General features: G+C 38.1%; 1 protein-coding gene across 1 annotated transcript in view; it reads left to right on the plus strand.

Annotated features, from left to right (window-relative positions):
• LOC105230122 (transmembrane channel-like protein) overlaps positions 1–9,114 on the plus strand; it is a 58,013-nt gene extending 48,899 nt beyond the window's left edge. Inside the window, exons 14-19 of the mRNA XM_049457691.1 lie at positions 388–1,993; positions 5,984–6,088; positions 6,185–6,366; positions 6,436–6,612; positions 6,685–7,007; positions 7,067–9,114. Coding sequence (XP_049313648.1) covers positions 388–1,993; positions 5,984–6,088; positions 6,185–6,366; positions 6,436–6,612; positions 6,685–7,007; positions 7,067–8,829 — 4,156 coding nt within the window. The 3' untranslated portion in view covers positions 8,830–9,114. The remainder of the gene's footprint in view (positions 1–387; positions 1,994–5,983; positions 6,089–6,184; positions 6,367–6,435; positions 6,613–6,684; positions 7,008–7,066) is intronic.
• Positions 9,115–13,385: the final 4,271 nt, after the last annotated feature.

The raw sequence follows: 13,385 nt of genomic DNA on the forward strand, positions 1-13,385 counted from the left end.
ACTATAATAACCATAATCCTTTGCTTCTTCAATTTGTTTGTTAATTTTAGTCGATTTTGTATTAAGAATTGTAAATCTGAAGATTTTTCGATATTCATCAATACAATTTATATTTAAAAATTGAACCTTCAACTCTGGTATTCTTGAATAACCATTGGTTGGTTCTTGCACTACGCGACGAGACTTTTCTAATAAAATATACTCGTTCTTATCCTTAAAGGAAGGCAGTTTGATATAAATATTTTTCCAATCCATTTTATTTAATAAAATGTGCTTTCCCGTGTGGTCTAAAAAGGAGATTAAATTTATCGAGAAAGCCTTCTTTAAGATTAATAAAATTCCTCTAATTACGATTTCTCTCACTAATGTTCTTCTCCTCCCTAACAGCATCATGATACTCAACATGCTCAACTTGTATTCGCTGATGTTTTCCTTCATCTACAACATCGACAGCAAGGAGGGACCCTTGCAGACGCTCAAGGAGCGCTACGATAACTCAACCTACGCCATGAATAATTTAACAATAGTGATGGATGGCTACAAAAGCAACAACACGAATAGTACCGCAATAGCCATAGCGCTGGCGCATCTCAATCTGAGTACCACCAATCTGGTAACCACGACCACAGCTGCCACAACAACACTTTACGGCTTGGTCACACGACTGCGATGCCGCAATATCACAATGAAATGCTCAAAACCAACACGTATCAACAATCGGAATTTCACAACAGCAACAACATTACTGCTACTCAATCTAAGCACCTCTACCATGTTGCCACACATCACCACCAACACAGAGTCGGACACGACGAATGTATGGACGACGCTGCCCACCACAATGCCACCTGTCACAACAGATATCGATACAACAACGTTAACGCCGCAACAACAAGAAGAGTGGAGCACGGCACAGTTCAATGCGATAACCGCAGCAGCAACAACAATAACAGCAGCAGCCACTACGCCAGCTACCGATGCAACATCGACCACAATAACGGATTATACGGAGAGCACCACAACACAAACCGAAACGACGGATGCATCCACATTGCCACAGTCCACGTCCACAACAACAACAGCGCCGGGTAGTGATAGTTTCTTCGACTACATGGATTATTTCGTTGGTATGCCGCTGGAGCTTAGCGACTCCCAAGAAGTGGCGAGCGCAACGGAGACAACGCTTAGTGGCACGAGTGGCACAACCGAAAATGTGCGTCGTGCTAGAAATGGCAAAAATCTACGAGCTTTGCAACGTAAGCCTCGGCAAGCCTTACTGTCGGCTTTGTACGAGGCAACACAGCGTCCGCCGCCGGGTCGTTACAGTCGTCAGTTGAATGAAAGACGCAGACAAAGTGACCGTGACAACGAAGCCTACACCGACAGCAGTGCTGCGACTACCACCGCTTACACGGTAGAGGAAAGTACGCCGGGAGCTCAACAGCAACAACCACAAGTGGAGTCCGCATCGCAGGCGCCACAAAATGAGTCCTTACCGACGCTACATGTCAATACGAAATTACTGGGTGAAGTGCTGGCTTATTTCACCAGCTCCACATCGACCGTTGAGCCGACGACTACAAAGTTGCCGCCTACCACAACGGCTGCAGCAACGACAACGACTACAACCACTACCCCATCGCCAACAACTACAACGGAATCTGACGGCAGCACTACTGCATTCTTCTTAGCCGAAGACGATATCATTGACGAGTCGGCTACCGTCAATTATGACACTAATGAATTCGATGAAGATAATTTCGAGACTTGCGTGCGCACCATTTGTGATACTTACCCTGAGGAAGAGGTTACAATCACAGATCTGGATGCAACTGCCACACCGACCACACCTTCATTGACACCGATGGAGATATTCGAGAAGAAAATGTTTGAGGTGAAGCTAGATATACAGCAGGTGCAACGCAATTTGACCAGCATGTGCTGGGAGACGTCGCTGGGTCAGGAGCTGGCTAAGGTTATCGTTTCAGATGGGGTAAGTACTCACAGAGTGGAAATATAGAACTTCTGTTGATAGTTTGGGATCTTGTTACCGAGAGGTGCCTAATCTAATGTAGCAGATAAGCTCATATAAAGAGTCATGTAGAAGAACCTTTAATTTACCTTGTTCGAATAGCATCTTACGGAAATGATAAAGAAGCTGCAATGAGCTTTTAAGCTTTATAAAACCAGGAAATAGCTTTTAGAAGCTCTAATAATTTCTGGAAGCCATATTCTGATATGAAAAATGTGAACAACTGCTAAATGAAAAATTAAATAAAGGGTTTCTTTCTTTCCAGTACAAATTAATAATTCTCAGAAAGTTTATGAAATAATTTATTGACTAGATTAGACCAACTTAAAGTTTTTTTCATAAATTTCGAAATCGTTGTGAGCCGATAGATGATTTAAGAAGCCAATATCGGAATATATTTCCGCTTTAATTAGGATCTCCACGGATTTTGAAAAATATTAATTATATTTTCCAGCATTTCTAGTTCAAATATATTTCGAATTCCCCAGAAGTTGTCAAACCATAATTGATTATATCATTCTAAACAATAATATTCAAGTAAAATTATTTTATATGTCCACTACTCGTAAGACAAGCCAGCACACACTGATTTTGTTCTAAAGACCAGCAACCGTCCACTGTTTCACAAGTTCAATAAGCTTTAAATGCATAAAGACCGTCTACTGTTTCACAAGTTCAACACACTTTAAATGCAGCTAAATAAAACACTGAGAATGGGAAATTAACCAATCAACTTTCAAATTTCTATCAAAACTTTCGCGTAAAAGCCATTCAACTTCTGGCATTAGCATACTGCAACTACTGTCACCCAAGCACAACAGGCTTCTGGGCACTTTTGCACTTCAAACTCCGTCGAAAAAGCGTTGAAGTTTGTTTTTGCACACGCTTTCGGCAATGTTGAAATCAAAAGTCCATCTTTAAATGAAATTTTACATTATTTTCATGATTGGCAGTCGTTTTCTCTAGCTTTTCAAGTTTTGATGGCGTGTGCAAAGTTTGGTGAATGATTTTGTGTTTGGGCACAATAGGGTGAGTGCTCATTTTTCGAATTGATTTGAAATTTCTATTATAGTTCAAGAAGTTGTCCTGCTTAAAAAATGGTTACGAAAGAACTTATTTACGAATTTTATAGATATTATGCTGGCCTTATCCAGATGAGGCCTCCTTCCTTTTCTGCTTGAATATAAGTACACGTTCTAAAGTTATAGACTTTCCGTAAAGCTTATGCTTTTTTTGGTTGGTTATAGCAGATGCTATGATCATATTGACATTTCCCGGAGTCTTCTCGATCTGTTCGCTCTAAAGATATCCATGAACTGGCCTTCGACTTGCTTCTGAATCTACCGTATTCTCTAGATCTGGCCAAAAGCTACTATTTTATGTTCTCAGATCTCAAAATAATGTTCGGTGGGAAGAAATGTTCGTCGAATGAAGAAGGGATCGCCGAAACTGAGGCCTATTTTGAAGCAAAGTACAAATGGTACTATAAAAATGGTATAAAAGAGATGAAGGGTCGCTATAATCAGTGTATCATTCTTGAAGAGAGCTATGTTGAATAAAAAAAACGAATTTTGCAAAAAAAATATGTTTGGTATCTGAGGACTTTTCAATAAACCTATTATTGGAGGCCTTCGGTAGATTAAGAATAATGTCTATCCTTAAGAGTCTGCTTTAAGGATATCACCAGATAAATTTTAAGGAAAAAAGTCATAAGGCAACATGACGTCATGCAATATGTAGCCTCACAATATGGAGTCATTTTTGAAAAGGGCTATCAACTACTTTAAAATGTTTATTAAAATTATTTGTTATTATATTTATATTATAATATTGGCATTTGAGAACCCTTTGATCTATAATGCATAAAGAAAAATTATTAGCATGATAAATAAGAAACAATGAGCAAAATCTAGTTTTATGTTGAACTAGTCTGTAATTGACCGATTTTTGACAGTTGACATCTCATACATCTTAGCGTGGTAAAACACTGCAGTTGCTCTCTTATAAAATAGGACAGTCTTCTAACTAATTGACCCGACCCCTTAGCATACAGTAGTTATAAAGCACTTCACAACTAGTTCTTTCCCCTACTGGTTATGTTCAGTCACGCATCTACATATATTTACATATGTCTGAGTGTTTGCAAGTGGTTTGTGCAAAACTCCATCTCAGTGTAAAATAAATATGTGTGTAGTTAATACTTTGCAAAAACACGCCATAAGCCCTCTCGAGTGTACTCATGGTCGTGTGTACACTTGTGTGCGTATGAGTGCATATCAAGGATTGCAGCTTTTGCGCATAATTAGCTACTTAACTTTTCCTTTCGTACTCTGATAATGAGCTGAAACTAAGTTGAGTGCTTGTTAAAAAAGTGTTACAGCGTTTTCACCCGTTAGCTCGCAGACGCCAATTTGTACGAATATGGGTATGAATAAATCAAAGATGGAAGTAAAACTTATAGGATAATGTGTGTTAATATAATGGGGATTATCTTATTTGGCTCATGCAGGTTAGATAAAGTTACGGAACGATTTTATGAACTTATGGGGCAACTTTTTTGAACTTATGTCATTTTATGTGGTTTGAACTAAACCGGAAAATGAAAATTAGCATATCTTTATATAAGTTGAAGGCGAAATTATTTGATTAGTGATACATTATTCAATCTCAATAACTAATATTGTATTCTTTGATAAAATTTTCTTCGAGAAAATTTGGGTTCCAAGGCATTTTTCGAATTTGCTATTTTTTTAGAAGTTTGGATATTTTTTTATATGGAAGGTGGTCAAGATATTTTTTTTGACATTACTTGATTTATTAATAGTTATAACCAAATTTATCGGAAATACTATAGCTCATGGTTCTTCTGAGAAAAGTACCATTTTATTCAAAACGACCCGGATTTTTTAAAATCCCTCTTGATTTCCAGTGTTTGTTAATTAACTAAGCTTCAGTGAATTTCTAAGTATATTTCTAGTACCATTCTAGAAGGTGAGAAAAATGTATTAACACACATTAATGTATCACTGGATGAACCAAAGCCTTAGATCAACCGAAAATAAATTTCTCATACTTCAAAAGTAAGCACTTACGGTATCAACTGAAACGAAATCGAAAATTTTTTCGGTAAAGATGTAATACACTATATAATAATTGTCATTTTTGTTAGAAATTTATTGGAGTAAACTTAAAAAGGAATTTATTAGAGTGATCTAAGACAGATTAACAATAACTAAGATCTGTCATAAAAATTCAAAGAAGTCCAACTTTCAAGAGATAATCCAAGTCACCCGATTAAGCACATATATAGTCGCCTGGATGCAATGGAAAGTAGACGAAGAAGCTGCAAACATGTCAAAATACTGCACTCCAGATTACGACTGTATACCTCTTGTTATCTCCCATTGTGAGGCCCGTATGCTCCTAGTTAAGGAACATAATGAACTCTTCTCCAAACAATTTCTGCTGGTGCTGGTGCTTTTGCAGAAATCAGAAATCGAATCAGAAAGCAATAGTGATCCTTGCGCAGCTTCGTTCTGGATACTATAGCAGGTCCTACTCATCCAGAATAGACCATGACATATCAAACACATGTCCAGTGTGCAATGAGTCCCCGCATAACACAAGCCACCTCTTTGCATACCTCGCTAACACCACTCTTCTGACACCCTTCTTCCTTTGTTCCGACCTCGTCGATTCAGCATGTTTCCTGGATCTACGGTTGAATGAAGTCATCCGTACGTTTACATTACCTATAGACAACTGTAGTTAAGAATATCTAACGAAAAATCAGAAGCTATAACTAAAAGCCGTTTTTCTATCAATTTTTTATATTTATATATAATTATATATATTATAGTGGTTACTAATCTTTCTAGCCTCTTTTTTTATTAGTCTGTCACCTTTTTCAAAGATCTTTAATAATATTTCATTTCCTTAATTCTCTCCCAGCTACTATCTCTCTTCGCTCCGCTTTGCGTTGACTTTTTACGCGCTCTGTTTGTACGTTACCTAAATAAGCATTGGTGCTGGGACATGGAGAAGACATTTCCACAGGTAAGCTTTAGGCACAACATACAATAATTTCTATTTATTATATTATATCTTCCTTTTCTTCGACTATCTTTTTTTGACTAAACCTCCCTCACATAGTACGGTGACTTCAAAATCGCCGAGAACATTTTGAATCTGATCATTAATCAGGGACAAGTGTGGATGGGCATATTTTTTTCGCCCGGTTTGGTATTGGTGAGTCTCGTTAAATTAATGATATTGATGTACTTTCGTTCGTGGATCGTGTTGACGTGTAATGTGCCACACGAGGTGGTTTTCAAGTAAGTGTTTAATCTAAATAATGATTTTGAATTCAAATTCAATGAGATCTCTTACTTATTTCACCACAGAGCATCAAAGTCGAACAATTTCTACCTCGCTCTGCTGCTAACGATGCTCTTTCTCTGTGTGCTGCCAGTGAGTTACGCGATTGTATGGTTGCGTCCTTCATGGCATTGCGGTCCATTCTCCACTTATAATCGCATCTCAGATTTTGTAACCAGTGCGACACAGGAAGCACTACCCAAGTAAGTTGTGGGTTAAATAAACCGAGTTTCTATTCTAATGAATACATTCTTTGGTTATGCCGAAACTTATAGGCAATTGCATAGACCACTTGGCTATTTGACCTCAGCAAGCACTGTGATACCGCTGCTGCTTCTGCTCATTCTGATCATATATTATTTGGTCTCATTGACGGGCGCACTGCGTGAAGCCAATCAGGATCTCCGAACTCAACTGCAAAAGGAACGTGAGGAGGAACGTAAGAAAATCTTTAAGGTACCCGAAACGAAGCCCACCGAAAATAGCGCAGCGGCGCTGACCAGCAGATGGCGCAAGGTGCTGGAAGCTTCGTCGCCGGTCACACCAACACCACCGCCCGATTTCGAAAGTGAAGAGTACAAAAATAAAGCCAGAAAAGGTAAGTGCATAGATGTTGCTTGAAGCTTTAAAGAAAATTTCACTCATTTCTTCCAACAGAATTGATTTCACGCATCATGAAAGAGGCGCTACGCAAGGGATCTGCAACATCGGATGACGATTCCGTTAATCGACAAGGGCGAGACGATGACGATACAGACACGGAACACCATGATTCACTGCCACACGATGAAGATGGAAGAGACAAAAATTTGGGCTTATCAAAATTACAACAAATACGACGAACGCGGAAACCTTCGCTGGTAGACATCGTGCAAATTGCCAAGAGCGAACGTGAGCGCGAACAGCGTGCTTCATTGTCTGTGAAGGAGAGAAGTAAAAGTGAAAAGCATACACGAAGAGATAAAGAAAGAGACAGAAGTAAAGAAAGAGATGCAAAAGAAGCCGAGAAAGTTGAAGCTGAAAAGAAAGAAAATGAAATCGACAGTCGGAAGGAAAAAGAGAAAAATAGGGATGATATTAAAAGAGAGGAAGAGAACAAAGAGATAGAAAAAGTGGATGATAGTACCAAAGAAAGGGTAAATGTAAATAGAAAAAGCAAAACGATCAAGAAAGATAAAAACAAAAGTGAAACAGATGAGAAGCGCCAATCGGAAGACGAAGAATACTGTAAGTCTGAAACTCTACCTAAAACCAAAAAGAACCAAACCACAAATGGCAGAGCTGCGAAGCAAGACATAGATACGGATAATGATCCCGATACAAATACACGTATAGTAAACGAACGTCGTCAAAGTTTGTTGCGCAAAAAGCGTGAAGACGATCAACCGGCTACCAGACCAACCACACCTTTGCCCGAAAAAACAGAAAATCAAACAACAAAGGCGGAAACAACGCCACCACAGCGTGAAGAAGAGAAGAAAAGTAATTTTGTGATTATTGATGAGAAGACACCGACCTCGGGAGAAAAAGAACAACCACCAGCAAAGCATCGTTCCTTCAGTGTACGCGGCGGTACTTTCAAATTTCGACGTCCAAAACCCAAACCCATTGAAACTGCAGCCGAGGCGGAGGTTTTTAAGTTCGATGAAAGATCGCTGGAGAATACAAATAATGGTAAGCTAGGCAAGGCGGCTGAGCCACCACGCAGCGCTTCGCCTCCAGCGTCACAACGTACAAACGATGGCCTCATAACACCGACATTTGTCAATCCGGAGAAACTTTTGAACCTCTCGCGTCAGGGACGTAAGAAAATTGGCACACTCTTCGCGCTTGTACGCGATACAGTAAACACCAAATGGAATGATGATGAGCAATCGCCGAGCAGCAGTGGTGGACCGACAACACCAAAGTTTCCCGTAACACCAGAGACCGCCAAAAATAACAACGACGAGGCCATTGCAATCGAGATACCATCAACGCCTGAGGCCGAAATCGCAGCCAAACCACATTTTCCCACAACAATTCCCGAAATCACTATTGAACCGAAAGTTGCAGCACCCTGCTATCCAACAACTGCGTCGGATATTAATTTGAGCGATTCTGAAGCGCTGGACAAACCTGGTCCCATATATCAACCACCGTTGCAACGTCGCAAACCCATTGAACGTGCGCAAGCCACGCGTCAAGACTCACAGACCTCAGTTTGGTCCGATAATATACCAACAATTACCATTAGTACAACCGGCAGTGATGAGTGCATTCCAAAGGTGGATCCAGAGAAGAACTTCACCACACCAATCATACCAGTCGCCGCGGTTGCGCCACTCAAAGAGAGCGTGGTTATGACCGTTACGAAATCAGCGCCGCCAAGTCCGGATCCCAAAGTGAAAGTTATTAAGATCGATATTGAAGATAAATAGTTCACGAACTGCGGCTTAGTTTTTTTTTGTAGCGGGCGAGCAAGTGCCTTCGTAAACTCCCAACGGATAACAAGTTTTTACTTCCTCTAATGTCTGACGATGGAGTAGCAGAAATTTGCGTATTTCGACGCAACTTGCAACATGTCCATAATTATATACCAGTCTACTGTATTTACTTGCATTTTATAGAAATACTGCAGTAGTAGAAAAGTTCAAATAAAATTTAAAAGTAAAATACGTGGCATACAAAATTGAGCGAATAAAGTTATAGTTTTGAAAAACACATAAAATAAATAGCTCTTGCAACAAATTTTAAACCATTATTTTTTCTACGAGAGTTATCGTTTTTGATACTAATTAATTAAGAGAGTGGGGGATTATCATGCATTGGAATCTCGGTTGACAGGCTTCGCTTTCGCATTTGCTTTGAATATCATCAAATTATACTAAGTTGTGAAAACTGAAAGTCCAGGAGTACACTCTCTTTCAGTCAAGATAAACATAACAACCATAAATACAGTACCTCATACATTTTTTATAGGTCCTCCTCCAGATTTGACGCGTTCTCTGTAGCTTTTATTTCAGCCTCAGGAAGAAGAAAAGCCGCGAAAGTCTAATTCTTGGCTTTTCTTTGTCTTCCGTTCCAAAATTTATTTTCTTTGACCTCTACTCCACTGGTTTTAAGGAAATTTCTCAATTTTTTCTACAATTCTACAATTTTGATCTCGAAACGCGCTTCGTACTCAAACAGTAATCAAACGGGTATTAAGACGATCGATAAAGCATGTGGAAAGCTTATATTATTATTTTTAATACTAATTGTGAAAACTATACTTCTTCGATGAAACAATATAATTAATTTTTTCAAAGGCTTCCTTCAGCGTTTTTGTGCTACTCTCCCACTTCTTCCAGAAGTGATCTTGTGCTTGATCATCGAACGAAATTTGCTTCACTTTTTCAATACTTTCGTGACAGTCAGAGTTGGGAAGATGTTTTCTTCATACAATGTTAAGAACCTAACTCAATTTTTGCCATAAAAGTCGAATTTTCGGAAGCTAAAAAAGACCAAAAGTTTGGGGAAATACCCAACACTGTGAATATACTTTATAGTAGGGATGTTTTTTTTCTTAATTTTAATTAAAAAAAACCGGAAATTTGTGTTTTACGATTTTGTTATAAAAAAATCTGGGTAAGTTCATTACCAACTTGCCAGTTGGTTGGTATTTTTGGAATCTTCTTCTTTACTAGAAAAAGCCTTAGAAACACATATTTTATAGCAATGATTTTATGTATTACATAAAAGCGAAGACACACTCCGCTGAACCGGAACTAGCTAATACAGTTGTAATGGTAAATGCATAGGGTAACTCATCAATTCATTGTGGTGTGTGTCTATGATAAATTATACGTATAATTGTGAATGACTGGAGTTTCCCTGTTAGAAATTTATAAATATATTTTCCATATACGAACTTGATTTTGAACGTTTAGTTTTTAAGGAAGCTACATGCTATAATGGTCCGATATAAGCAACTGCTTGGGGTGAAAAGTATGTGTTCGAATTTCAAATCGATATCTCAAAAACTGAGGGACTAGTACGCGTATACACAGATAGTTCTAGTATATACAGACAGTTTTCCTATACACAGGCAGTAACAACAAACAGACATGGATAATTATATCGAATCAGCTAGTCACACTGATCATTTATACATATGTACATATATTTTACAGAGTCGCCGAGGTTTTCCTCTGGGTATTGCAAATTTTGTGGCAAACTTATATACTCTATTCAGGATATAATAACAAAACTATGCGGAAAGGAACTGAACTAAGAAAAAATTCAACACACGCCAAAACCGCCCATTTAGAGGTTCTGAACTTTCAGAAGCGGTTCGACGACTGCCAATATTACTATGAATATGAAAAATTCAGCTCGTTCTTATCATAGATACACATTCTTATCGAGCCCTGCCGAACAAACACTATTAACATACCGGGCTTACCAATAAATATGATAAGATTTTTTGTCGATCCCAAGACGTTCGCAAGAATTGGGACTGTTGCAAACCTTAACCTGGTGAATTTTGCAAAAGGACTTGGGCTTGCATCCTTATAAAATTCTCACTCAAGATTTTACCTTGGAACAACTTGAAAAGGATGGCGATTTTTTTAAGAACTTAAGACCGTTGCTGTCAATTAAGAACGGTACGGATCGATGATAATCAACTTTTTATTGCCACAATTGGAATTGGATCTTGGCAACATCTGGTTTCAACAAGACGGAGCTACATGATACACAGCACGTGCATCAATCGAAATCATCCGAGAAAAGTTTGGAGATTCGATTATTTAAAAAAAATAAAAGATGTTGTGATTTAACACCATTATATTACTGCTTCGTGGGTTTTAGCAGACATTCGTCTTCAGCAGTAAACCAGACGCTCTTCGAGCTTTAGAAGTCAATATCGAACGCGCTATTCATGACATACGACTTGATTTAGTGGAAAAAATACTGGGAAATTGGGTTCGATAGAAATAGAGAATACCACTGTTAATAATAAATATTTTGGCAAAGCAACTCCTCTTCAGTTTTGAACCAGTAAGGTTGTTTTCTTTCTACTCGATCTATTCTTTACAATAAAAAGCGCTGATGCAGAGGAAAACTTGCACTGCTTTGAGAGTTATGAGTTCAAATATGGACCCTACTTGTGCAATCTTTTAAACGAAAGGGATGCTTAAAGTAAAATTTGCTTTATAGTTTTGTGGATTTCCTATGCGAATCTTATTACTGAGTCTCTCCTTACTCATATTCATGCCTAACCATAACATAAAAAACTCGAACGAAAAATTCGGTATCCGGAAATGTAAAAAGGCTGGCCTGAAAAACTCATTCATATAAATAGCTAAGTATATATATTTACCTACAAATATGTATATTCTACAATCTGCTTAAATTCACTTCTTCCACAGAATTTCACAAAAAATTATTTTAGAAAGCCTAAAAGAATTGAAATTTTCATAGTTTTGATGCGTAAGACCGCACAATGAACTCTTATCAGTGATCGTAATGTTTGCTGTGCGATAACCTTTATCCCTCATTCCACAAGTTATGCGTGTAGCTGACACCATTCTAAGCAGAAATCCGTCCGAGTAAGCGAACGTTTGGGCACGCAATCGTCTTACTTACTTTCGCTTTTCATTCATATGAGACTACAGATATATAGTATGAGTATAAGAAATATATTTATATACAGTATATTATACATACATGCATATACATATGTATGCAGTACCATATCAAGCCATATGGCGGCAAAACTTTACTGAAACGCGTGCAATCTCTTCTTACTTAGTATATAAATTCATCAAATGTCCAAAGGCATCGATCGGCGCTGAGTTAGCGACCGTTCGGATGTTGCCTTAATGCCGTTGGTTTTTTTTATTTTTAGCACACTAAGGCATCTATCGAAATAAGACGAGAGGAAATAGCGGTTGAAGCATTTGAGCGCGTAAAAAACTCAACAAGTTGAGCGAAGCCACCGACTGGCCGTCTCTATCCTGGAAGCTATGGAGCTAAAACTATTGAATGTCAGACAAATATTTGTCGGTGAATTAAACTGTTCAAATAAACTTAATCACTGTGTATATAGTATATGTCTCGAATTTTGTATGGGTTTTTGTTTGAGTTGTTCTTCAAATTTTGAATGTGGCTGGCAAATGCTGAAGACGCTGAGTTTATTAAGTCTGTGACGAATCTCATATGAGTCCTACTTTAAGTCAATGAGTCTATGCTCAAGTCGCTAAGCCTATGACGAATCTCATATGATCCTACTTTAACTGAGGATCTTTCAGTCTTGTAATCTATCTTCCTAAGGCCCTTATATCATATTTTCAACAGAGGGCCTTTCAGTTTTGTATTATATCTTCATAAAACCCATTGGTGATTACCTGTTTTATTTGGCACTAAAACTGTTATTAAGGAATCTCTTCTTTCTAATAAGGAAACAAAAAAATTGTTTGTGGGCTTCTAAAAAGAGTTCCGCACTTCCAGGAACATTAGTTCAGCATAACTAACTCCTTACCTAATCAAAAAAATTGGAATACGGCGAATAATTTAGAGTAATAGTCCCTAGTAACAATCTTTCCTTTTTCGCTTAATCCGGATACGGTGGAAATATCTCGGCGTAGAGCCTCTTCATGGACTTATGTTGAAATCAACTGTGTGAATTAACCCTCGACGATAGCTGAGTAACAGACTCAAAGCTCTTCAGTAATATATGGGGTCCATAACAAGTTCTTTTTACAAGCATCTCAAAGTATCAGTATTTCAGCTGCTGAAATCTCTGTAATCCCGTCGTGGGATCAGCCACAAGATTTAACTTAACCCTTTATGATTTATCAAACTATTCTACGATACATTACGATAGGATTCTTGAGAACTATCTTCTCTTGAGTAGAAAATCTAACCGTACGATCTCGAAACCTCGAAAGAAATATATAAAATAATGTGCGAATTCATATGCTCGGGTTCGATGAAGGAGTTCAGTCTATAT

Source organism: Bactrocera dorsalis, chromosome 5 (assembly GCF_023373825.1).
Source record: "Bactrocera dorsalis isolate Fly_Bdor chromosome 5, ASM2337382v1, whole genome shotgun sequence".
NCBI classification, from domain to species: domain Eukaryota; kingdom Metazoa; phylum Arthropoda; class Insecta; order Diptera; family Tephritidae; genus Bactrocera; species Bactrocera dorsalis.